Here is a 26,183-nt window from a genome sequence, read left to right as displayed (position 1 = left end):
TTCAAGGCCAGGTTGGACAGGACTTGGAGTAACCTGGTCCAGTGGAAGAAGTCCCTGCCCACGGCAGGGGGTGGAACTAGATGGGCTTTATGTTCCCTCCCAACCCAAACCATTCTATCATTCTATGATAAAATGAGTGAGGCTTTGGATTCTGCAATGGGCTGGGAGTAGCAGGAGGACAGGACTTCTGACATGTGTCAGGAGGCCCCAAAAACTTCATTAATCTTTTCCTCTAGCAATTAATCTTTGCCATAAGAACAGAGATTTACTGACACACAAAGGTGAGGACTACAGGTAGGGTTGGGCTGGGGTGGGCAGGTTAACATTAGGGTTACTAATGGTTACTAATGCCGAGGTTAGAGCCTGGTTGGAGCTGGTTAGGGGCTGCCAATGTGGTTGGAGTGGGAGCTGAGGAGCAGAGGCAGGATGAGGGCAAAATGTTAAATGGGGAAAAAAAATAATTAAAACAAAAACATTGCAAGTTTCACTGTACTTACAGGCTTTGTTTGTAAAATCTCTGCAAGACTGAAAATCTTCTGTGTTTTGTTTTATTTTTGTTTGTTTTTTTTAATGAAAGCTTTTGTCTCGGAGCGCACCCAAATGTTTTTTCATTCAGAAACTTAGTTAAGTTTGCTTTGAAACATTTCTGGTTCTCACATTCACATGCTGCTTGACATGAAATGAATCACTTAACACAGGAGTCATGTGAAGTCTATTTTACCCACCCACGCACGAGCAGGCGCTGCCACAGGAACGGGGATCGCGTTTGCTGAGAGCAAAGCGAGGGTTTTGCTTCTTGCAGCAGTGGCGTTCTGCAGCAGTGTGCAATTCCAAACAACTCCTGCATAATTACAGAGCTAATGGCTCCTTTTCATCTGGCTGCAGCCTGTCCCAGGTGGGCCTTCGGAGCGGGCTGCTCGGAGGAGTGTCAGTGTGTGAAGGAGCACACGCTGGAGTGCGACGCCAGGAACGGCTCCTGCACCTGCAAGCCTGGCTATCACGGCAAGAAGTGTCAGAGAGGTACCCTGGAAAGCCAGATTCCCCATCTCTGCTTATTCCTTTATCCTAGTAATTTCTCATTCTTCTGCCCATCTGTTTTGTTTGGCTGCTGCTACTAATATAGTCATATTCTACTGATAATTTAGTGTTGTTTTTTTTTAGCCCTGATGGCACAGGGTTGCAGGAACATCAAGGGGAATACAGCTTAAGAATGCAGGAGTTTTAGCCTGATCAAATAGCAACAAAAATCCGGAACCCAAATTCTAATACAGCCCTAAATAATGAAGATTGTGGGAGTTTTCACTTTTGTTCTTTGCTTTTTCCACACAGACAGTAAATAAGTGGCAAACCCCTTGTTTTATGGCAGCAGCGTGATTTGTAAATGGGTTCAGCAATGCTGCTTTTCCTTCAGATTTTCAGCCCTTTGAATTCAAACTTACTCTTTGTGGTTTTTGGGGGGTAGTTCAAAGAGAATTGTATTCCACATTCATGTTTGCATGTCTCAGTAGCCCTTTTCCAGACAGCAGTGGAGTAAAGCAATAGGGTTTCTTCTCTGGGCAGACAGGAACATGACAGATTGATGGCACTGGTTCTGGGGGTTTAGTAGAGAACAATAGTGACAATATTTAATAATTTTAGCATTCTTGGTGATGGGGCTCAGTTCTGGCAGGGAGCATCCCTTGCCCAGCACTGGCTTTGCACCAAGGCAGAGAGCAGCAGAATGTACGGACATATAAGAGAATTCTGTAATGGCTGTAATTGAATATATCCTTAAGTATTCTAATTGAATAAGTTACAAGTTAATTAAGTATTCTGCCACTCTGTTTCTGGCTTGTATATGAGCAGAAACCTCTGTGAAATGTCCACACAAATGTTTATTAAGTATTTATACTTTCTTATCACCACCTCTAAAACATACATTATGTTTTCTGATTTTTAGTTCAGTTTTCTTAACTCTTTCTTATACATGTTCTCTGTCTACCTCCATTTCCAGAGTGCACACCTGGCTTTTATGGGGCTGGTTGCAAACTGAGGTGCAACTGTCCTCCTGATATTTTGTGTGATCCTGAGACAGGAGTCTGCAAACATCCGTGTCCACCTGGGTTTCATGGAGAAAAATGCCATTTATGTAGGTACTCACTGCATGTTTCCCTGGGAGATGCACTTTGGATGGGAAAGATTATTCAGGAAACTTATGTTCAGATATAGAAGTTGCAAATAAAAGGGCACATTTGTTGTTGATACGAGTTGGCAGTTCCCCACTGAAACCAAAGTGATATTTGGAGCCTGGCAAATGCTGTCTCTCTCTGCTCGCAAAGGTCGAGGAACAAGGCTGAGGCCAGTTACTAAAACTAACATTTGTCCAGGTAACTGTAGCTGCTTTTAAAGCTTCAGGCACAGAATTTTCCACAGCTCTGTTGCAGTTAATTACAGACCACCAGTTGCTGAGACACTAATGCTAATATTGATCACTTTTACCAGGGCAGCTCAGTTAAAAATTGGTGGTGGTGGTGCCTCCTAATGTCTTCAAAATGCTTCCTAACCAGGTCTTTGGGTTTCTTTCATCCTAGCTTGTCAGCCTGGGAGTTTTGGGGTGAGCTGCAGGCAGAGGTGCAACTGTGGAGGAGCACCATGTGATCCAAAGACAGGGCAGTGTGTTTGCCCAGCTGGGAAGACTGGTGCTACGTGTGAGCAAGGTGTGTTGCACCAGGGTGATGAGTGTCCTGCTTTGGAAGACATGATAAGATGTGGAATCACTCTGTCTCCCACCCAAACTGCTGCAGTGCAATGTGCTTCATTTGCAGAACGGGTAAAGGATCAGTCTTGGTGCAGAACAGGTGATATCCACTGCGTGGGATTGCTTGGAAAAGAGGGAGTGTGGCTCAGTTATCCTGCCCCATGTCTCTGCTCCAGTTAATAACAGTGATTTGTATGTTGGGCTGGGTTTGTACAAGTTGGGCAGAGATGTTGGTGCATTGCAGCAGCTCGGAGTCCCAGAGCAGAGCTTGGGACTGTGCTGCCACATGCACACGGGGTGTCTCAGTGGAGGGGCCTTGGCCAAAAACAGCTGTTGTGAAACCAGCAAGAACCTAGAATGGAGGAAGTAATTAAAAAGGACAATATTATTGTGGGTAATTAAGTAAAGGGATGTAAAAAGTCTCAGAGACGCTGAACTACTGAGACATGGGATGTACCCTGGCCACTCTCAAAGCTCTGGCTGTCACACACCTGAGGAGCATCTGCTGGACCCGGGTTGTGTCTCACTACTCCACAGAGCACAAAGGAGGTGGAGCAGTGGAGAACTGGGCTCCAGCTCACATCCAGTCCCTCTGGGCTGTGTGACCAGCCAGACCCCCACTCAGCCCAGCAAAAATACAACAGCAGCCCTCCCCTCCTGCAGATTACCATCCTCTGGAGATCTCCTTTGCTGAGTGCAATAATTAATTTTTCGGATACATCCAAATACTCCTGACATTACTGTGTCAGAAACCAAACTAATAAACAGACACACAGTGATGGAAGTTGGGAGAGAGCCTTTGGGTCTCTCTTTAGCTGAGTTCTCACGTGCTGCAGTGTACTGTGACAGGGCTGTAGGTCTGTAGAGATAATATAACAATCCAGCTCAATTTTATTGGTACTTTTAAATTCTTCTACCGAAATCTGTAATTGTCATGTAACAGAAAATGGCACTGGGGACACCTCATGTATTTTTTTCCCTAGATTGCCCGGCTGGCTGGTGGGGACCAGACTGCCAGTCCTCCTGTGAGCCCTGTGCCAACGGGGGACAGTGCAACAGAGAAACTGGAACCTGTGACTGTCCCCCTGGCTACTCTGGGGCATCCTGCTCTGACAGTAAGTCCTTGCATCAGCCTTCCCCATGAAAAGAAAGTCAGATTGAAAATTCACTTAATGATTTCTACCTTCTTCTTGTTTTGTGAGATGCAACGTGCTGATCCAAAATAAAGTGCCCTTCAGCTTTAGGAATTTCCTGAACATTATTTATGGGAGGGAGATTGCAGATAAATGCAGATGACCAGCTAAACTGCATCCCAAAAGGATGTTATCATTAGACCTAATTTATGGCAAACTGTACTTAAGAATACAGTGCTTAATAGCCACAGCACTTGCATTGTAATCCTGGCTGTTTGGTAGGAGGTGCTGACCAGCTGGCCTGTATGGCATCACTGTGGGTTATGTTTTCAGCAACATTCTTTAACATATATAATTTAGGATTAAATAATAGTGAGGATGAAGGATTAGTGTCAGGGCTATCCTTGCAGCTAGAGACCATGGGACTACACTCAAGGAACTGTTTTGTGCTGCTTATCCAGCCTCTGGGTGTTAAAAGGCTGCTTGAGTATGGCTGTTGTGCTGCACAGACAGGTTCTCAGGGACAGCCCTGCTTTGTGCCAGACCTCAGTGTGGCATATTTTAATCCTTGTTAGTCACAAAGTGAATTTTAGGGAAGGTTTGCTCAGCAGTTTTCCATCCTCTGTGCAAGACAGATACACAGAAGTACCCAAAAGTCACTCCAAAAGCTATTCCCACATTACAGGACCTGGCCTCACCCCCCTAGGGTATGAATTACAGTTATTTCTTTCATCTTGCCATTTTGATTTCTGGATTCAGCTAAATCACATTTTAGGGGGTGAGATGTTGCTGTCTGTTTGGACAGATCAGTCTGTGGCTGACATAGGTGAATTCACAGTCTGCCCATCTGTTCTCAGCCTGCCCCGACGGCTCCTATGGACCAAAGTGCCACTTGCTGTGCAGCTGTGGCAGCAGTGCCCAGTGTCACCACATCACTGGAGAGTGCTCGTGTCCCCCGGGCTGGACTGGCCACGGCTGCAAACACCGTAAGTCAGGGCACACGGTGCCTCTCAGGGACTCAACTGCACATGGAAGAACCAGCTCCGTTTGTTCTTAGTCTGTTACAGTTTTTTAATATAGTTTTGTTAATCTTATTGCTTCTGAAATTGTGTGTTTATGGGTTTGCACAGCCTGGGTGGTTATAATCCTTAATTATCCAGGTTCAAAGCGTTGAAATAGATGGCTGATGAAGCGCAAAGTATTGATATAAGCTCTTATTTCAACACTATGGATCCCTTTGCCCAATACCATCTGTCCCGTCAGCTTTTTGACTGACAGACAGTTTTGTTTTTCATTTTCAGTGCAGATTAGTTTTGAGATTAATTCTCCATTTTTCATTTTGTTTGGGGGAGATTTATTCAACAAGTGAGTGGCATGTAGAGTCATGTGTCTAAAGGTCACTTTTTAACTTGGGAATATAAATGCTGTGAGAAATTCTGTTCTCTGGAAGAGCAGAGCATCCTTCTGTTGACTTTAGCATCACTCTCCATACTGGTGGCTGTGTAAGAGAGTAGATTTGCCCTTTTTGGATGGCACCATATAAATGTGAAGCCATCCTGCTTGATTCCATCCTTTTCCTGTGACACATCTATTCTGCTTGATTCCTTGTGATGTCTCTTGCAAAAAGCCAACAGAATACAAACCTCCCTCTAAACGTGGTCTTAAATCATTTAAAATCATAAAATCATTTAAATTGATTGCCAGTGTTGACAGCAGTAAGTTTTGGACCTGACTTCTCAGGCTCTGTGCTGAAGAAAACTCTGGGAAAATCTGAAGTTTCCACCAATATGGGTATTTTAAAAATCAAACCAACTGGCAGCGTGTAGAGCCACTGAGATGGTTTTTCAAGACTCCCAAGGCTGTCTAAAGAACTGAGAGACCACGGCAGAGAAAAACTTTTATTTCTATTCAGTATAAGATCTGAGAAAAGTTGTTTTGCAGAGATGTCTCGGCAAGGCACCTCTTCCAGCAGTTGCAGACTGGACATGAAACAGATTCCCAGCTCCAAAACCTCCAAACCCAGGTTTTTGTTGCCCTAATTGACACTTTCATCTTTATACTCACACGAAAGAGAGGAGATGCCGCAGTGCATTGTCATGATTGTGTCAGATGTGATTTTTACAACGAAAGTAATAAGTTGCTTTAACAAACATTGTGAGATGTCTCTATATCCGTGTTGCATTTCCCGGTATTTTGATGAAATCATGGAGGGTGCTCCCAAATCTGTCTGGTTTAATCCATTAACTATTCTGGTTAGACAGATTTTTGTTTAGTGAGTCAACAGCTGATATTTTATTTCCATGAAATTACATGTTTGTGGCTGTGGATTGATTGGTATGGATTGACTACCAATGGTTAGTTTTATGTGTATGGGATAATATCTGCCTTCTTTCAGCTGAAATAGTTCAGCAAAAGCTGTCTTTTATTTCCACTGCTTCGTGCCCACGCTGCAGCGGAGAGTTTACTCCAGGGCTGCTGTACCATTTCGCGTGTTTTCTGTTCTCTCGTTTAGAAGCAAAATAATCCTCGAGGTGGGTTTGAAGGTGGTTCCCCCTGCAAATCCCACTTTCCCTTGCAGCCTGCAGCAGCGGCCGCTGGGGCCCGCGCTGTGAGAACTCGTGTGTCTGCAGCAACGGCGACGGCACCTGCGACCCCGTCAGCGGCTCCTGCCTCTGCGAGCCGGGATTCACCGGGACACACTGCGAGCACAGTAAGTGCCTGCTCTGTCAACACACGGAATTTACAAACCTGAGCGGCGGAAACCGTGTTTTCCTGCTAATTCCCTGCAGGAAGGACCCCCCCGGCTGTGCCGCCCCCGGTCTGCCCAGCGCATCGCAGCGCTCTCGGGTTTCATCGGGGTTAGACCCTAATCTGAATTCCAGAAAAGACATTTTCAGGCTTGTTCTGGGCTCTGCAGTAATTTTTAACGTCAAGACCTCGTGTGAGGGATAGGACAGATGTATGTTTGGTTTGTGGCACAAGGGTTTCCATATTGGTTTTATTTATTCAGTTTTAGGGCTGCACTATTCCTCCATAAATCACTTTTTAAGGTCAGGCATATAGAAATGCTTCACATGTATAGAACATAAGAAAAATCAGGAAGTTTTAGGGTCCTGTGGTTATTAACAACAAAAATGCACGTTGGTCTTACCAGAGACCCATAACCTTCACCTTCACCTCTGGCAGAGGTCAATATCAGAGGCCTTAAGTGTATAAAAACAAGCTTATAGATAATTCCTGATACGTCTTTCCAGGTTTCTTCACTTTGTCATTCAGGAGCTTCTTGAGACAGAAGCAATATCTCTATATTTAACACAACTTGATTTTTTTTTTCTTTTCCAATTAATGTGCCTATTTTCTTTTTCATTCCATGCAAGCATTTGGAGTCCACTTCATCTTGTGGCAGTAAGTTGCATGGTTGAGCTGCTCTTATTATTATTGATTATATTGATGTTGTTAAATAAAATAAACATTTTATCTATTAGTTTAACAATCTTACAGTAGCACAGATGTAGCTACCAGAGTCTCAGTAGCGTAGGCAGGATTAACTGCTGGTGTCACACGGAAATGTCAAAACAATTAATCTGGAAATGTGACCTAAGACAAAAAGCCTGGAAAGTTGATCTTGCAGCCCTTGTTGCTGTTGGCACAGAGGGAGTGGAAGGGCAATGTGTTGGGAAGACCAGCTCCCAGAGAAAGAGCTGCCAGCTCCACTTCTCTTTCACTCTTGATCTCTCTCAAAATAGCAGCTTTGCAGACAGAAAGTAGCCAAATAGCTGGGTCTAATCTTGGCTGGCAAGCGAATCAGTGAAACCATTGCCACTGATGAAACATCTGGCAGTCCTTAAAGTTCTGTCCATGGGGTTTTTTTTGTTTTATTAAGTCTACTTTTTACCCCACTTTGTGTGTGTGTGTGTGTGTGTGTGTGTGTGTGTGTGTGTGTGTAAATATATATATATATATAATCATCATCATGGCTAGGCTTTGCAAATATATGAAATGCATATATATATATTTATAGATCTGTGTGTGTGTGTGCAAGGTTCTGAAAGCCATAATTCTTCCCTAAACATTTTATGCTTCCTTGAAGGTTAGATCTTTATCCCTGGAGAGCTCCTCTGCTCCCAAGACACCCCCAGCCTCTCCTTGCAGGTTGGGCTCCTTCCCTTGAGGAGCAGGCTCTCTGGAGGGGTGCCTGGATCTCAGCATGCATCACAGCAGCCTGTGCCTGCTCGGGCAGGGGCAGATTCTCTGTGATGTGGACTGTGAAATCGTTTGTGAAGTGTACTGACCCCTTGCCATCACCTTGAAAGCCTCAGCTCCAGGCTAAGCACTGTGGGTTTGAAGGAAGCTCTGCTGAGAGCCCCACACCTGCAGTGTGATTTTCCTGGCATAAATTCCCTGAACTCTGACTGAAATTTCAAGTGAAAACGCTGAGAAGGATCCAGCTTTTAAGGCACAAGTGCACTTCAGTGTATTTACTTGTTGAACTAGCACGGGAGGCAGGATGCACGGGGATCTGCAGCTTTGGGAGCAGGAGGGGATGCAAATGGGGGGCCTGAATTTCACCTGTAAGTGCAAACAATGTGTTCAAACATATTCGTATTTAAACGATGGCCCGTTTTTTTACTATTTTAAAGCAAAGAAATACTTAAGGTAGCTTGCTATTCTCCTGCCTCCCACCCCAACTCCTCTGTAAGAGACACAGAGGTTGGCTCCAATTAGGAGAAAGTCAGTAAGCTGCAGGAGCACCCGAATTCATGCCAGCTCCCATCACTGCCCACCTATGGCACCAAATAAGTAACACCAAACCCACCCCTTTATTCTAGGCATAGAATTGTCTTTGAGGACCCTCGTTGCTTTCTGTTCTCTGTGATTCTTTCCAGATTGCCTGAAAATCACTTTGTTGATGCAAACACTAAAATCATATGCTTCTAGAAGAGATCTGGCAATAATCTACATAAGTCATTTAGAGGAATGGTCTTCAAAAATGAGTGGAGCACTGTAATATCGTGTTTAACCAAGTGTATCTCTGTGTTTCAGCCTGTCCAAAATATCTAATGTGAATTAGGCAACTGGCCCTGTTCTTAATTGATTTTCCTATAATCCTGGAAGAAATTATTTTCTTTCTCAAATGTTTTCTTTCTTCCAGTAGTGAGTACCATGCAAATCTTTTGTAACTCCTTACATTAACTGCTGTGGAAATGTAATTGTTAATCTGTCCCCCAGATGTAATGTTTTCATTTGAATTTTTCAAAGCAGAGCATGAAAATAAAATGTGCAGCACTCAGTTTGGAGCTTTCCGAAGGAAATCACCACATTTCATATTTTCTCCAGCTTTCTGGGGAAAGAGGATTTGCAGGAAAACAGAGGAGCTTCTCCCCTCCCAGTTGATGAAGTCCCAGAGGAGATGTGCACATAAGCAACTCCAGACCAGTGGGCAAAGTGTCATCAGGCAGAACTCGTGAAGTCTCAGGCTTTACAACTAGAAGATGTCAGTTTTCTTCGCAGAATTTAGTATTTCAACACCATGGTATTTTCCTAAAATAGATCTTAAAACCAGCCCAACTTACCTAGACCCCAAGGAGAACACTTAATCTCCTCAGTTTTAAGCCCTTACCATTATGCCTTGATTCTTCTTTTGGAAATAGTAAGATTTCCCATGTATCTCAAAACTCCCTGTCGATCCCTGATCTGCTCCAGCACTAACCCATCATGTGGCTGTGATTCCTGTGCTGCAGGGTGCCCCGAGGGAAGCTTTGGCCCAGGCTGTGAGCACAGCTGTCAGTGCCAGAACGGAGCTGCCTGCGACCACGTCAGCGGAGCCTGCGCCTGCACAGCGGGCTGGACAGGAACCTTCTGTGAAAGAGGTACTGTTGCTCCCTCTGGTCCCTTTTGGGTTTCTGCAGAGGGTTTTGGTTGTTTTTTGGGGTTTTTTGTGTTGTTTTTTTTTTAATTCAGAGAGCTGATTTTAAAATTTACAGTGTCAGATTTAAATAAAACATTGAACTTACTTGGAAACCAACACCGAAATGTGAGCTTCCATCCTAACTCAACAAAGCTTCTTACTGGGTGCCTGGTGTTGGGCATGTATTTTCACGTGGTTAAAATTAGATATATACTTAAGGGTCTGGCTGTATCACGTCTTTAAGGAGGCTGTTCTTAAAAAGAGTCCTACTATTTGAGCTCTGAGCAGGAAGATGCTTGTTCAGCCTTATACTTGCTTGTTTCTCGTGCCTCCCTGAAACGATTAAGATGCACATGGATATGTGGATCATCCCAATGGAAATCTTTAACAACAGATATACTTTTAAACTTTACAAATCCAACAGATCACCTTCTATCACCTAGTCCTTTGGTTAAAGTGCTGGACTGGATTCCTTAAATACATTATTAAGTCAGTCCTTGGCGTCACCGAAGGAGGTTGCTGTTGAGCTGCATCATTGTGCAGATCATAAAAAATGCAACAGAAACAGCATATAGTCAGTCAGGCACTCTGAAACTTATTTAAGTGTAAAGGATTGAAAATTGCACGAATTATGATCCTTAAACCACAATTGTTTTGCTTAGAAAGCAGCTTTATCAGCCAGTTTACAAGGGCACCATTAGAGCCACAGTAGAGGGAAGTGGCAGCACTTGCAGGCAGCTGCTGCCCTCTCATGGGAAGGGAGATGCTCCACAGCCTGACCAGGAAAGCACCCACTGGCTTGTGTTCACACACTGCTTGTTGTTTCCTTCTCATTCTTACCAGGGATTATTATACAAAATAAATATTTTTTCCAAGGCTCTGCTGCAAATAGAGCTTTGTAATTTATGGTATCTCCATTATGTCCCCTTTTTATTATGATTTAGTTGAACTCTGTTTTCCTAAATCTGTTTTTTTTTAATTATTATTCTTTATTGGAAAAACAAAGCATTTGTCTGTGTTGTTGTGTAAATCTGCTCATTCCAGCAGGAATCATAATAGGAACAAAGAAACTAAATATCCTTTGCCAAAGTAGGTGTGAGGAATATGACATCTATAGGGAAAAAAAAAATACAGCTCTCACCTTCCAAATCAGTCATGTTGGACATTTTTATCTTTTTTAATTCCTGAAAGAAGATTGTGGAGGGGAGAGTAGAATTTAGTACTTAACATTCGTAAAACACTGTTTTCTACGTGTTTTCTCTCAAGCAGGCAGGGTGCTTGATCTGGGCTGACCTGAGTTACCTTTTAACATAAAACATTTCAGCCAGAACAGTTTGGCTGCTTCCGAAAGACGACGAGGGAGGAAAACGTGTGGGTGGTTTGCCCTTGGTAGAACCTTCTTGGCACCTTTTCTGTGAGGAGCTGCAGCGCTTCTGTTTCTGGTGACTGGGAGACTGGCAGGGTTTCCTTCTGGCAGGGATGTGCTTTTTGCCGTCCTCTTGGCAATCCACCCACGCTGGCCAGGCTCTGTGCCTCCCAGGCACAAATTTAGGGATTGACACCCAGCACTGCGGTGTTGCCTCAGACTTTTCACATCCTGCTGATGCCTCATCCCACGGCTGGGAAGGACTTTTCCGTTGTCATAGAGATGTTGAGACTGAGACTTTTGCAGCCGTCAAAGTTCAAAGCTCTAGGAGAGGGCAGTCCCTTACAAAATCTAATATTGACTAATATTAATAATTAATATCACCCCTTCACAGTGAGGGTGTTTGAACCTGCAATCGTTGCTTCTGGTATTTTGCATTGTGGCAGTGTGGGATCAAGATTCAGGGTGAAATTGCAGAAGTCCCAAAATTTGCCTTTGGGTTTTCTGGAATTGGTTTTCATTTCTTCAGGTGGGAGCAAAGTACTCCTGTTCCTTTTCATTAATTTATGACCTTCAGTATGAAGTAGGGCTTCATAGGTTAGCCTGCCAGTCCCTATTGGAAAACACCACTTCAAGTGGCCATTTCCAAGTTCTTGCCACAAATTTCCATAATCTCTTCTTCTTATTTATTAGAATAATTAATGTAATTTTAGTCCTTCCTAAGTCTCAGCCTACATATATCACCTGTCAGTAATACAGATAGCAGCCAAACACCCACCATCATCATCATCATTTGCCAGCAAAAGACAGTTTCCAGGCTCACTCATAGCAGGAGATACCTTTGCTCCAGGCTGCTGTTTCATGAGACCTTGCTGTGAATTATTTGGGAGGTGACCTCACACTCTTCAAAGTACTTTTGTCTGTCCCCCATCATCTCAGTTCAGCTCTGCCCTGAGTCACCTTTGATCAGCTGCCCTTCATCTGGTGTCGTTCAGTGGTACTGCTGCCCCTGCAGTAGTGCTGTGGTCACATATAATAATGATGGGTAAGAATAAAGCTATTGAGACACTTCCTGAAAGAAAATTAGACATTTCTGAAAGTGGGACATGCCTGCTCCATCTTTCACCCCTACTCAATCCTTTGTGAAAATGAACCTCGTGAATCTTTTCAAATCTATTTCAAAGGAGTTGCAAAATGAGCAGAACTGTTTCAGCTGCAAAACAGGTAACGTTTGCAAATAAGGCTGAAAACAAAATAATCTACAAAGAAATGTTTTCAGTCTGTAGGAACAATCTAGGAAAGGCTTCCTTTGAATTTTCTTGAAAGCAGCAAGTGATACAAAAAGAACACCGATGAAATAATATATGTTTCTTCACAAGGTCTTGCATTACCAAAGGAAAGTGAATAATTTTTGGTAGATGCTACTAGCAATGCCACTAGATACCTTCCTTATCTGGGTGGAGAATGTTACTTGCTTGGGGATGAGGTACCAGAGGCACACATGGAGTTCTGGCTGGTCTTGAACAAGTAGCAATTAATGCCTCTACGTTCCTGGACTGTGCAAAGGCGAGGATCATGGCAAAGATGGCTTTGTAAAGTCCTTTCTCTCTCCTGTTCAATCACAGATAACCTAAGTAGCATCTTCTCCAGAAAAGATGCTTCTGCTGAGGGGCTTTGGTTTTAATGCACTTACAGCTGAAAAGGCAAGGGGGAAAAAAAAATCAAAAAATCCCAACTCCAAAACCAATCTTTATTGTGATAATTAGATAAATATATCAATTCTTGCTTCAACTAAATGTAAACATCTGACATGGAGGAAGCCTGAGCCTGGGCTCCTGATGTCAGGCAGCCCAGCAAACCCAGAGGAATCCGGGTGTGCCTGCCTTCACCAGCCACACTCCCAGCTCTGTCAGAAATGTGCCAAGCGAGCAGTCACCGTGCCCTGAACAGGGGCTGCTCCTGTTTGGGGAGGCAATTGTTATAATTGTTTTAATTCTGTGAAGTGCTGAGCATCTGCTACTCTCGCTTTGAAGATTGGGGTTGCCTTCACTGCACTGTAATTTTGTTTAATTCCATTCCCTGCTGCTCCCTGGTATGTGCTGTGTGACCCAAGGCTGTGTCCAGTTATGGGATCAGGCCAACACAAGAATTATCCAGTTCGCTGGTTCATCTGACCAAATATCCCCAAATGCCAGACAATTAGTTCACTAACTGAAGGCAGCAGGAGTCTTGGGCCATTCCTGCAGAATATGTATTAATTGATGCATTAGTAACAGCAACATATTGCCCTTGTGGGGCACAGCACGTGACATTTGCATCTTAGCTGCTGATCAGCACTGCCACGGGACGGACAGACTGGACTTCTCCCTTGAGATTACAGCTGTTAATCATTGTCATAAGATAGCCCAGCAAGATTGCTGTTTTAATAAGATAAAAAGGGAAAATAAATACTGTGCATGTCGAGGAACAGCTGACAAGGCTGCGTAGTCCCTCTGTTAAATAAAGAACTTTGTTGGGCTTTGAAGTCGCTGAGGGTTCAGCAGGAGAAGCCTGTTGAAGCAGAATAAATAGGGACAGAAAGATTAAACCACACACAGGTGGCTCATCCTTACAACTTGCTAGCAGCTCTCTCCCAGTGCAGTTTGAGCAGAGGCTGATGGATGCATTATGGTGTTACATTGGTATGAAGCTCTTTCCTGTTTTACTGAGGCAGCACAAGCTTGGGAAGGGTGGGAAATCTGAAATCTTTTTGGACAGGAGAAAGGCAAGAGCAGCCTTTTGATTTTGAGTAGATGAAACAGTGGTTTGTAGTCACAAGCTGAGCAGAAGCTCTGAGAGTAGAGGAGCCAAAGCAGATGCTCAGTGTGTTACACTGCTGCTGTCACTGGATGAAGGTCAGGTTTGCCTCTGGCTATGGATGTGGAATTCCCCCAACTAGTAGCCAAAGCAGACAGCTCACTGCTGGAGAACAGAATCTGCATCCATGGAAGAGGCAGGATGAGCAGACTGAGACAAAAAACCTGGGCATGGAGAAGACACAGGGCAAGAAAAATGACAGAAGAGTCCAACAGTGAAAGATGCACACGGATAACTCCCTGGAAGTGTCCAAGACCGGGTTGGATGGGGCTTTGAGCAACCTGGTGTAATGGAATGTGTCCCTGCCCATGGCAGGGGGGTTGGAATGAGATGATCTTTAAGGTCCTTTCCAACCTAAATCATTCTATGATGATACCAGTGTTATTCTGATCTGGTTGAGGGCTGTGAAATTAGTGTGGAGGGTTGTTGGGTAGTGTATGTGATAATAATTGTCATAAGACTCTATTGGAAGACAGCTGTTGTGATTTCATGATAGAAGTGTGAGGATTTGGTTTTAAATATAAGTTTATATTGACAAGGAGGACAAAGAGATAAGTTTTATTGAATAACTTATGCTTATCTCATGAGCAGCATAATTCCTGAGACTGATTCAGGGGTTCTGGGGAACGAGTGACACATAATTGTGTATCTACAGATTTATTGTCATTTAGTGAGACATAATTATACAGATATTTAAATAAGCTAGACACACACATATATATATGCAGAGATGTTAAATAAGGCTATTTTATTTTTTTTAAACTGTACATAGCAGCATTAGCACTCTTGTAGTGAAACATTTAGCTATGATGTGGCCCACTGACAAGTACCAATGCTTATTTTTACTGCTTTCAGCACTGGTAAAGATATAAATTGAACCCATGGTGCTGCTCTTCCTTACATCTCCCAGATGTAGGTATGGAGCTCCTTCGGCTCCCTGGAGTTGTTTTGCTACATTTAATTCATCTTGGTTTTCTCTGTTCATTCACTTTGCCAGTTTTTCATGTCAGCACTGAACTACACCACTGTGGCTTATGTTTGCTGTAAAAAATCTTTAGAAAAGTGTCAGGACAGTAAATGGGAGCAGAAGTTTTGCATTTCCAAAGGGAGGGAGATCAGCAGGGATGGCCCTGGAGTCTCACATTATGTTGAAATATTTCTTTTTTCCTCTGTTTGTTACAGAAGCACAAGTACCAGCTTGTGTGAACCCAGCTCCATTCTCTGACTTGCTTTATGGCTTTTCAATACTCTAAGCCATGTTTTACTGTGCAGAAATCCATTGCTTATGTAAAAGGGTCACATGTTTCCAAGATGCTTTTAGCAGAATTGTGCAGGCTTAGCCCCTTGAAGCAACTTCGGTTGTTAAGCATCTGTGAAAAGATGAGCTGGAGTTTATACAGAAAAACCAAACAGGAACTGTGCTAAAAATTAATGTTTTGCATTTGCAGCTTGTCCAGAAGGATTCTTTGGGCTTGACTGCCACCAGGTGTGCAAGTGCAAGAATGCTGCTGGCTGTGACCACGTCCTGGGCACATGCCGCTGCCTCCCGGGCTGGCTGGGAGAGACCTGCGAGCAGCGTGAGTACACCCCTGCTCCCAAACTCCCCCAGCACTGGCATGGGTTCGCCCTGGGAATGCAGGATGACCTACCGGGGTACAGTTTTAGCTGGATCACATTCCTTTCCAAAGATGCCAAAAAAGGGAACAATTTTTGGTAGCTGCGGAAATCGTCAACATCATTTTTTTTTTTGGCCGCTGTTGGCACTCGTCAAACATGATAAGCATCAGGTTTTAAATAGCAGAGCTGTCTCCTGCCATATGACAACTCCCAGCTTTTCCTTTTTGTGTGACATTAAGAGATGAAATGTTTTGTATGTGTTTCTGGTGTGTCTCATCCAATTATCAATTATAAAGTGACAGATTACAAATGCGCAAAGTGGAAAAATCAGAGCTGGGACTGTTTTGTTATTTGAGTGTGACAAAATAGGTTTTTAACTAATTATTAGAAAAGTTATTTGTTTTAAAACAAATGTCAACTTCTTAGATGTTCACAAACATGGATTATCCCACGCTCTTTAAGCTAAAAAGGTGTTTGTGTGTATGTATAACATTGTCTCTTCTGAGAAACTTTTCACTACATTTCATGGGAAATTATATTTTTTTCTTTAGCTACATGACATTACACATGGAAACACTGAGCCTATTTGCAAAGTTTAGCAAATATGTGGGCTTTTTTAAGATTTTCAGGGTTTAGCCTCTCAACTTCCTTGTTTCACTTTAGGATGATGTCATGGTCTAAACTTCCTTTTGAAAATACAACTGCTGTCTGCAGGACCGTGGTGTAGAGCTGGGCTCCAGAGCAGTTCCACAAGGAGCCAACTCTGTGAACACTTCTGTGAACACTTCTTTAAACCATGGGTAGTAGTTTTCTGCAAGAGAATTGGTTTAATTTACAAAAAAGAGAGAAATGTTGCTTGTATTGAAGCAATTCTATTCTCCAGCCTTATGCCATCTTATCATCAGCCCTGTTTGAGGGCAGCACTTGCTCTTCATAATATTTTTCCCTTATTTGCCCCCACCATGCAACACAACCCATCTTCTCCTGCAGAATCCCCTGCTCTTGTGATTTACTGGTGGGTCAGTGCTGCTGAATCTTCCCAGATTTTAGACATTTCTGCCAGCATCTCACCATTGCAGTCCTTTGTGCCTCCCTGTGCCCCCCATAGGAACACTTGGCCCTCCATCACCCACCACCTGAAGATGCTGGTGGTAACACACCCTGTGTCTGTAGATGCATGGATTGACCACAATATAAGTGCAGAGCCAGAGTCATTTAGCCATCCCACAGAGCAGAAAAGGTGCTGCTAAACAGGTGTGATGTTTGCTCCTTGGTCACAGCCTGGTTTTAGTGCTGAGCCACAGGGTTGCAATGTGTCACCTCACCCCTTCCCTGTTCCTTACCCTGCATTAGGGACAGGAAGCTTTGTTATGTATTTCATTAAAGTCAATTAAGAAATGCAGCTCTTTGTCCATGGCCTCCTGTGCCCCCTCCCCTACTCACATTAGGAAAAAAAACCTGTTTATTGCCTTGTGCCTGAGCCATGAGAGCTTTGTGTTGGTTGATTTATTCCTCAGGCTGGTGAAGATGCCAAAGCCTCCAAGGTCCCTGTAAGTAAAAGAGTGAGGTCAGTGAACAGTGCAGAGTGTAACCTCCTTTTCTCTTGGCTAAGTGAGGAATCTTCATTTTGATTTTATGACTGCACCTCATTCACGCTGCTCCAGAGCTGCTCAGAGTGAGGCAGCCAGGGGTGGGGGAGAGCTCACCACTCCCCATCCGCACCGGGTGTTTAATATTCACCTTGCTGGTTCCTGGGACCAGCTCGAGCAGCTGGAAGGACAGCACTCGTGTGGAAGTAATCAGATTGCAGGCAATGTGCTGGAGGATATTGAGGAATAATTTTGACATCATGGGATTTGAATTGATCTTAAGCCAGCCATGCAGTGCATTTTATGCTCTGCTATCTAATTATGGGCAATAGAGACAGTGATGCCTTTTGTTGAAGCTGCCTAATGCTTTCCATTACCAGACTGTGGTTTTCAGTTTGTTTGAAAATGAATTATGTTAAACTGGGATGAAATCTGCCAAGCAAGCTCTGCCTCAGCTTCAGTCTGTGTTTGGAGATTTTATTTTTTTTTATTTTTTTTTTGAGTGTGCACCTAAGATATTTTAGGGTTCCAAGAAAGAGATTTAGGAAAAGTCTGTTGCCTATTCTTTTTTTGGGGTTTTAATAAACTGCTTCATTGAGTGTCAAGATGCTTCAGTGATACAGAAGTGGGGATCTGACATTTGGCATTTCTTTAGGACAGAGTGTAACCTTCCTTTCTGTATACTCCATCCCTGGAAGTGTTCAAGGCCAGATTGGATGGGGCCCTGAGCAACCTGATTTAGTGAGTAACATCACTGTTCATGGCAGGGGAGTTGGAACTAGATGATCTTTATGGTTACTTCCACCCCAAACCATTCTATGATTCTATACAAACTCATTCATAGTTTGCAGTCTTTAAAAAATCAACCCAAACCTCCAGGAATCTCATGTTGAATATGGTCTGTAGAAGCTAAACACAATTAAACATCTGAATTTTACCCTAATTCTATCAGTACTAAAAATGCCTCTTTTTGAAGCTGTTTGGGCTCAGCAGGAACTTCACAAAAGAGGTTCCTTGTGGTAAAAAGAGAAACCACATTAGTTTGAAAAATAAACAAGTACAGAAAGATTGGTTCTGCCAGAAGCATTGATAATAGAGGTTTGACATTTCGTGGCATGTGAACACTTGACTTTGCAAATTCCCTATTCTTTTAAATCCAGTATTTCAGTTTGTGGAGAATGATCCACAGGATCTGCATGAAAACAAAGCTTCTGGACACCCTGTAGAACATTAGTGCCCATCATTTCCCTGTGCTCCTGGGCACTTTGGGTGGCTTTTGACTTTCAGTCTGGAAGAAATTCTCCAGGTTCATATATTCCTTACTCTGCATGCAAAAATGGGATTTTAAAGACTGCAAACAAGTAAATCCTTCTCTTATGGGGGAAAGGCACTGAGAGGAAAATTTTGAAAGAGAGAGAAATCTAATTATTTAAACCTTTGGATTGAGTCTTCCCTTTTCACTCACCATGGAGAACAAAGATAAGGCCCAGGAATATTGTACATTCAGTTGTGGAACTTCATGAAATAGCTTCAGTATATAAATTATTTTCTTAATCTTCAGAAAAGTACTTTGATAATCAGGATTGTCCCACCAAGAAGCAAAAAGCATTTGTATTCACCCAATAGAATAATAAAAATTTTCTTCTCCAGAAATGTTTGCTCTCTTACCAGAATTTTCACTGGAACACTCTTTTATCTTCTCAATAAGTGTAACAAGAGCTTTGCACACATACTCCAAAAACCTCACACAAACCACTGGTAACCAGTCAGGGGACCTGGTGGTGAGCTGGTTTTTCCTTTGGCTTGGTTATGCTATAGTTCTGGTCTGTATTGTGGAAATATTTAGTTCTGCTCCCAAAATCGAGCCAGAGCTTTGTAGGATGGGCTGAACTTTTCACTTGGCAACCAAGCCTCATTTGCAGAGCAAACTTTTAGCTGTGATGGGACTGAGCTCCTTCTCTTTCTTGTGGTTTCAACGTGAATGAGGTCCAAGTGATGACAAAAACGAACACTGCTGAAAAGAAGTCCTGGGAGAAATGGTGTCTGAGAAACAGGCTGGGAAGCTGGAAGTCTTCAGATGGGAAGAAAAGGGCTGAGAATGTATCAGATACTGTCAACCAAGTTCACCTCTGAGACCAAGATGGTTTCACACCTCCCTTCTGTCCCCAGGGACATGTCCTCCTTCAACACTGCATCTCGTTCACTGACACCCTCAAAGGTATTGAGGTTTGGGTGGAAAGTCACTGTTTGGGTCTGAGCCTGGGAGCTGTCACATCCAGCAAGCGCAGGACACTCTTCTGGATTAGGGATCTGGGGTTTTTTTGCTTCTCCAGTGCATGCCAGAAATGCTGCAGGGATGAGAGACTCTGGCAGCTTTGTCCAAGTGCAGGAGAGCCCCTGCAAGACAGGACAAAAACCATCCAAGGAGGTGATCCAGCTGCATCAACTCGCTTTGTATATTTTTGGGGAGATATCTGAAGAAAACAGGGTAGCAGTACTGTCTGCTTTCCACCATTTAAAGCCATCCAAATCTCCAATGCAGTGGGGACTGCGGGAATTTTATCACTGCCATTTTTCACAGGCAGCAGCACTGAAAGCAGAGCTGCGGCGAGCGTACGCTTGCGAGATGGCTGCGTTAAGTTTTCACCTGGGAGCCAGCTGCTTAACCAAACTCACTGAAAATATCACCCCTCTCTGACCAAAGAATGAGAGTCGGGGCGAGCGAAGGCATCCAGCTGTGAAAAATGAACACTGAAAACAATGAAGTTGTCAGTTCTCTTACCAGGATGCAAATAAATACCCGGGCTGTCGGGCTGGTGGTTCTGCTGGACCATTAGTTTAGCACAAAGACATTCTGCAGGGCCGGGGCTGACAGCTGATCCATCACCCCAGCGGTCCAGCCCTTCCATAAAAACCTCTTCAGAATGTGCTATGATACATATTTTTAAGCCACATTATTGTGCTAGGCTCTCATAAGATACATTACCTCTAAATTGCAAGTGTTGCAGAGCAGTTTCATTTTATGTGATCCTAATTTGCAGAATTGTTTTAAAATACCCTTTGCAGTTGTATTGGCTGATGCTGTGGTGGACTTGGCAGTACTGAGTTAATGGTTAGACTTAATGATCTTAAAGGTCTTTTCAAACCTAAACAGTTCTATTATTCTATCTAGTGTCAGGTTAATAAATGGTTTTATATAAATGTATATATTTATTTCCGGGAATGGTGGAGTCACCATCACTTGAAGTGTTCAAAAAAATGAGTAGATGTGGCATTCTGCAATTTGGCTTAATGAGCATGGTGGTATTAGGCCAAAGGCTGGACTTGATCTTGGAAGTCTTTTCCATCCTTAATGATTTTATGATTATATATGGTGTTAGGCACCCTTGTGATGTGAAAAGTGTGTCATCAGAAGACAATTCCAACCTGATTTCCCTGGCACTGGGTTGTGTCTCAGGTTTGCTCTGTGCAGTGCCTCCTTTGATGGTTCCTGATGGAGTTTTATGGAATTCTCTCATTACAGCCTGCCAAGGGAATAGCTACGGGCCGGGCTGCAGCAACTCTTGTCACTGTCACAACGGAGCGCTCTGTCATCACGTCACTGGGACGTGCCTTTGTAGCCCGGGCTGGAAAGGAACCACCTGCCAAGAAGGTACAGTTGGAAATTCAACCCCCTGAAGAAGGATTATAGGAGGGAAAAAAAATAAAACATCTGCTTGGGGGAAGTTCACTGGTATTTTAACTATCAGCTCATTGCCTTGTGTTGTCACTGGTTCTGTATCCGCAATGACGTGATCGGTCCATTAAATAAATCCACGGCACCATTGCAGGGTGTAGGAGCTCAGTGTGCACGGGGCAGAGGGGGCTGAAACAGCCATAAACGGGAAAGAGAGCTGATTTTGAGGGCTGATGAAGGGAGAAAAGGTCCATAAAACTCCAAATTATGACACTGAAGTGAAGCTCTGTTTCTTTTCTATGGCCTGATTTACCATCCCATGCGCCCGACTGATCCTCGTCATTACCGTGTGCTGTTCCAGACGTGGGCTAAATCCAGGACATGTGAAAGGCATTGAGCCTGGGCAATTAGACCCATACGTGTGACTCAAACACAAGCCCAACTCCACGGAGCCTTAAGAAAAGAGGCTGGCAAAGAAAGGCTGCACTGCAGCTTGTGTGACCTAATCCTCTGCACCTCACCTGCTGGAAAGTCTGTCCATCCCCATTGCAGAAGGCTCCTTGTTCTGTGCCTTCCCTGTACTGCCAGCAGTGCCATGGAGCTGGAAATGCTGCTATGGATGCTCCTGGGTGAGCTGGGCTTTGGTGTCAGCACCTTCACTCAATGGCCTTCAGCATACCAAGAGGAATGTTAGGGAAAGGGGATGAAAGCTGACAGGGGTAGAATAATATATAAATTAAGTGTATCCCCTTTAAAACCGGACCTGAAGAGTTCTTTCCACGAAGGATCAAAAAATTGTGAAGGTACCAAACCGCTCTTGATGACGTATATGACATGACCTAAATTTTTCTGGTTTGTCTGAGAGCCTCAAAGACAAAACCAAAGCAAAAGTTAAAAAAGCTGTTGTCAAATATGAAGACATTGTCAAATTACCCTTTTCCTTTAAAGATATGTTTGGGGATTTCTTTTCTCTTTGGAAGTAAGGAGGTAGAAAAATTGTATGAGGCTGGGGGAGCCATCCTGCTGTGACTGTGCTTTTGCAGAGTGAGAACTCACTCCTGTTGCCATCCTAAAGAGGTGTCACTCTGGCATATGACAGAGGTTTGGGGTTTTTTTGTGCCAAAAAGTTAGAGTCTGTCCATCTGGTTCTGATGGGTATTAATACAAACTTGCTAAATTAAAACCAGGTAAACTGTGAAATTTCATCAGCCAGCTGTGGACGGCAGGATTAATTAGAGAAGGAACCATGATTTTAAGAGAAGTGTACAAAGAGATTCTGAAAAGAGGGGAATCAATAACTCCCCTCCTTGGTGTTGAGAAAGCTGGCAGGAACCAAGGGGTGTTTTTTGTTGGTGCAAGCAGGAAATCTCAAGGTCATTTGGTGGGTCACAGCTAATTCACTTCATCCACTATTTTGTTCCCAGACCAGTTTTACCCTGAGTAATTCCTTATCAATCATGTCCCCATTTCTACTTGGTGTACCTCCCACAGCATCTTCCAGGGCGAGAAGGGGTGTGAGCTGGGAAAGGGTGGTGTTTAACCTGCATTTTTTTCCTGCACTCCCTAATGGAATGTTTTGTGCTGCCTCCCCTTCCCAGGCTGCCCTCCTGGATGGTATGGTGCAAACTGCCTCCAGCGCTGTGTCTGCCATGGCCAGGCCACGTGTGACAGTGTGACAGGAGAGTGCCAGTGTCCCCAGGGCTGGACAGGGGCAGCATGTGAGCTGGGTGAGTCTCATAACATCCTCCATCCCTCCAGCACCTCAGTTGCTCTGCTAGGAAATTCAGTTGTGGTGGGGTCTGGTTTGAGACAACACAGGAAAAAAGAGAAGGCAGAGGGATGGAGAGCACTAGGTGTGGAGAGGCTGAAAAAATTGGGGTTGTTTAGTCAGAGATGAGGGAGATATTGGCACTTGAATGTACGATGGTGCTGGAAACTTCTTTAATAGATGAGAAAAATAAGCTATTCCCTGTCCCCTAGGGACAGGGAAAATAGGTAATGACCTTCATTTGAGGAGAAAAAAGTAGTAAATCCTCCAAGAGAAAAAAAATATTTATTTCTAAGGAATTTTGTTAAGGGAGGCTTCAAAATCTCTCTCACTGAAGGTTTTTAAGACCAGTTTAGGTGGCTCACTGTCTTGCAGAGGCATAAGTATGTTCCTCCTGGAGCTCCTCCAGCCAGGCCCTCTGTCAGTCTCCCCCATCTTGTTTCAGAGTGTGGGGGTGGGCAGCATGGAGAGGGCTGTGAGCAGAACTGCAGCTGCCACCACGGGGTGTGTGACCAGCCCTCTGGGAAATGCGTCTGTCGTGCCGGCTGGACTGGGGACCACTGTGATGTTGGTAAGGGCAGCTCCTTCTGCAGATGCTTGATTTTAACAACCAGCCATTTCTGCCTCCACAGTATGAAGTCCTTTTCTATTTTGTGTCTTAGTTTTCCAATATTCTGTAGGCCAGTCAAGATTCATGCCTGCTCACCCCATGTCTCAGCCCCACAGGCTCTGGGGCTGTGATAACCATGCCCTCTCTGCCCAACCATGCCCTTGTCCAAATAATTTTATCTCCTACCTCTGTTCTCTGCCTGCTAAGAAAATGAAGGTATTTCTCTGCCTTAGGGGTACAAGGAAGAGCATACAAAAGGGAGGGAGTTTTAAGGACAATTTGCCAGATCAACCACCTGCTGCTGAGTCTCTGTGGGTCACTGAGAGGAGCTCAGCAAAATAAACTGTGATGGTTCAGATTTACAGATCTTGCATTTGACAAAGATCCAGATCCAGATTTGACAAAGCTGTTAGGCATGTTTAGAACCATCTGAATCCCTGAAATAGGGATGAAATCTCATGTGCAGGTGACTTGAAATGTGCTTTCAGCTTGGCCACTGAGGTGTTGTGATTTTTGCAAGACATGAGCAGTTTTCTGATATCTCCTCAGGTGCTGAGGGCTCTCAAAACCTCAGCCAACAGCGTGGCCTGTAAAACCTTCACAGTTCCCCCCCTTTCCTTTCTTCAGGCCTAACCTTCTCTTTGACTCTCTGCACTGAGAGGTGGAAGCAGTTTGTGGACAGAGCATGTTTTCTCTGTTCAAACAGCTGTTTCTTTGTGCACAGTTGTGTCAAATCAAATGGCATCACCATCTCTATATCTGGACTAACACTCCAGACTACGACTAAGTCTTTGTAAGCTTTCCTGTGTGGACTCATTAACAGCCAGCACTAAATGCTTTTGATATTTTTAGTATCTTCTCTTTCACTGATTTTTCTGGCCATGCACTCTGCCAAATATGCATCCCACAGTCAAGGATGATATTGGCTGGTTACCAGCGGTGGATGCTGTCCATGCAGCAGGTAGAGCTGTTGCTCTGTCTCCTCCCCCTCAGCCTGCCCCCCGGGATATTTTGGGAAGCGGTGCGAGGAGCGGTGTGACTGCGTGCATGGCTTGTCCTGCCACCACCAAACCGGAGCGTGTCACTGCCAGAAGGGATGGCGAGGGAGGCACTGTGACAAACGTGAGTGAAGGAAGGCAGTTCAGGTTGGTGCACATGTTCCTCCCAAATCCAGGGCTGGTGGCGGGGTGTTTTCGCTCCCACCTTGTGCCACGGGGTTGGTCTGGAGGCACTCACAGGGATGGGAGCAGCGGATCTGCTGGATCGGGGTGGCTTTGCCCCGTCCTGCCCGGGCCCTGCCCTGCACCCTGACAAGGGTTGGTGTCACCCCTGCAGCGTGTTTGCCAGGCCGGTTTGGCACGGGCTGTGCCCAGCAGTGCCGCTGTCCTCCCGGCAGCCCCTGCCACCACCTGACGGGAGCCTGCGGTTGTCCCCCGGGATTCACCGGCCACGGCTGCGAGAAAAGTAAGTTGGTTGTTATAAAAATGCAAACGCTTCCCATGTAAATTAATTAAGAAATTAATTTCTTCAGTACCAACCTGATGATATAGTGCCTGAAGAGGGAGGAGACAACAACCTGACAGCAGGGAGGATGGCCAAGGGCTGCTTGTCCCTTGCCCGGCTCTGAACTCTGTGCCAGGCGCAGTTTGGGATGGTTGGGTTTGCCCTCTCTGGGTTTGCGGCTCTCAGAGCAGCTGGGGGCTGAACTGGATCCAAATAGGCTGAGGAGGTGCCAGTGGAGCCCAGCTCCTGCCCGCAGCCATCGCTGTGCTGTCAGTAAAGCAGCAGATCAGGTTTCTCTTGGCCTTGTCCCCATGAGAGACCATCTATTCCTGCTCTCAGAGCTCACAGGAAGGGCATTATCTGGTTTTTCTTCAGCATGGAGTTTTTCACCCAGAGCTGTCTTTGGAAGCAGGCTCCTGCTCTGACCCCAGCTGCAGCACCCTGACTTTGTTCCTCCTTACAAAGCTTTGCCTGAGCCCTGCTTCAGCAAAAGGAAAACCAGAAATAAATAAGAATTGAAAGAATTGACATCAGTGTCCTGTATCCCCCACTAAAGGACTCTAAATCCTGACCCATAGCTAGGGCAACTTAATGGAAGTCAGACCTAAGAATTACATGTGGAAGGTCCAAACCTGCAGGCAATGTGGCTGTCAACAGGCAGAATGAGAGCTGTGGAGATGTTGATGCCACAGCAGCTTTGCAAGTTTAAACTCTCCGCAAAAGGTAGAATGTCTTTATCCACACGCCTGGTCCCTTGGGAATTATACTGTTATTTTAGTCAATTTTACCTGACATTTCCCTATGATTTTTTTCTAGTGACAAGAAAATTGTATCTGGCCCTTGACAGTTGGGCACAAATTGACTGAACAAAACAAAATCAAGCAGTCAAGTAACCCCCAAGTAAATGTAATAAATCCAAAGTCCCGGAGGAGAGCGTTGTTCCATAGGCAGGGATTTTATTTAATAAATTTGAGCTCGCTCTTTGTTTGAGTGCTATATTTACCAAGACAAATTTAATTTATTGGTTTACATTTTTTCTTCCCAAAGCTTGTCCACCGGGCACGTATGGGAGGAACTGTAACGGAGTGTGCCAGTGCTCTGCCGAGAACCAGGAATGTCACCCTGTGACTGGAGAATGCTCCTGCATCCCGGGGTACCACGGTGCCCAGTGCCACCTCCGTGAGTAACCTGCCTTTTGGAGAGAGGACTGAGTCATGCAGGAGAATGTGCTGGTGCTTTTGAGTTCATCTGTGTCAGTACCCTCAGTGTTGACTGAGAGAAATAGAGGTTTTTATATAGATATCTATATATAAAAATTTTAGTGTAAGAAGTTATAGTATAAGAAGTAAGCATATTAATTTACAGTAATAAAAATACCCGTATTATTGAAAGGGGTTAATTTAAAAATATGTATTTTAAA

At 44.3% G+C, this 26,183-nt stretch overlaps 1 protein-coding gene across 1 annotated transcript in view; it reads left to right on the top strand.

The window, feature by feature from the left end:
* Nucleotides 1–26,183, top strand: part of LOC113994350 (multiple epidermal growth factor-like domains protein 6) — a 194,091-nt gene that overhangs the window by 150,379 nt on the left and 17,529 nt on the right. Inside the window, exons 17-30 of the mRNA XM_027733287.2 lie at nt 886–1,020; nt 1,994–2,128; nt 2,571–2,696; nt 3,721–3,852; nt 4,728–4,856; nt 6,449–6,580; nt 9,612–9,740; nt 15,449–15,577; nt 20,730–20,858; nt 22,481–22,609; nt 23,096–23,221; nt 24,254–24,382; nt 24,596–24,724; nt 25,811–25,942. Coding sequence (XP_027589088.2) covers nt 886–1,020; nt 1,994–2,128; nt 2,571–2,696; nt 3,721–3,852; nt 4,728–4,856; nt 6,449–6,580; nt 9,612–9,740; nt 15,449–15,577; nt 20,730–20,858; nt 22,481–22,609; nt 23,096–23,221; nt 24,254–24,382; nt 24,596–24,724; nt 25,811–25,942 — 1,821 coding nt within the window. The remainder of the gene's footprint in view (nt 1–885; nt 1,021–1,993; nt 2,129–2,570; nt 2,697–3,720; nt 3,853–4,727; nt 4,857–6,448; nt 6,581–9,611; nt 9,741–15,448; nt 15,578–20,729; nt 20,859–22,480; nt 22,610–23,095; nt 23,222–24,253; nt 24,383–24,595; nt 24,725–25,810; nt 25,943–26,183) is intronic.

Source organism: Pipra filicauda, unplaced genomic scaffold (assembly GCF_003945595.2).
Source record: "Pipra filicauda isolate LSUMZ 115617 unplaced genomic scaffold, ASM394559v2 scaffold244_size1468961_pilon, whole genome shotgun sequence".
NCBI lineage: Eukaryota > Metazoa > Chordata > Aves > Passeriformes > Pipridae > Pipra > Pipra filicauda.
The sequence above is the reverse complement of the archived record's forward strand: the minus strand, read 5'-3'. Positions and strand labels throughout refer to the sequence as shown.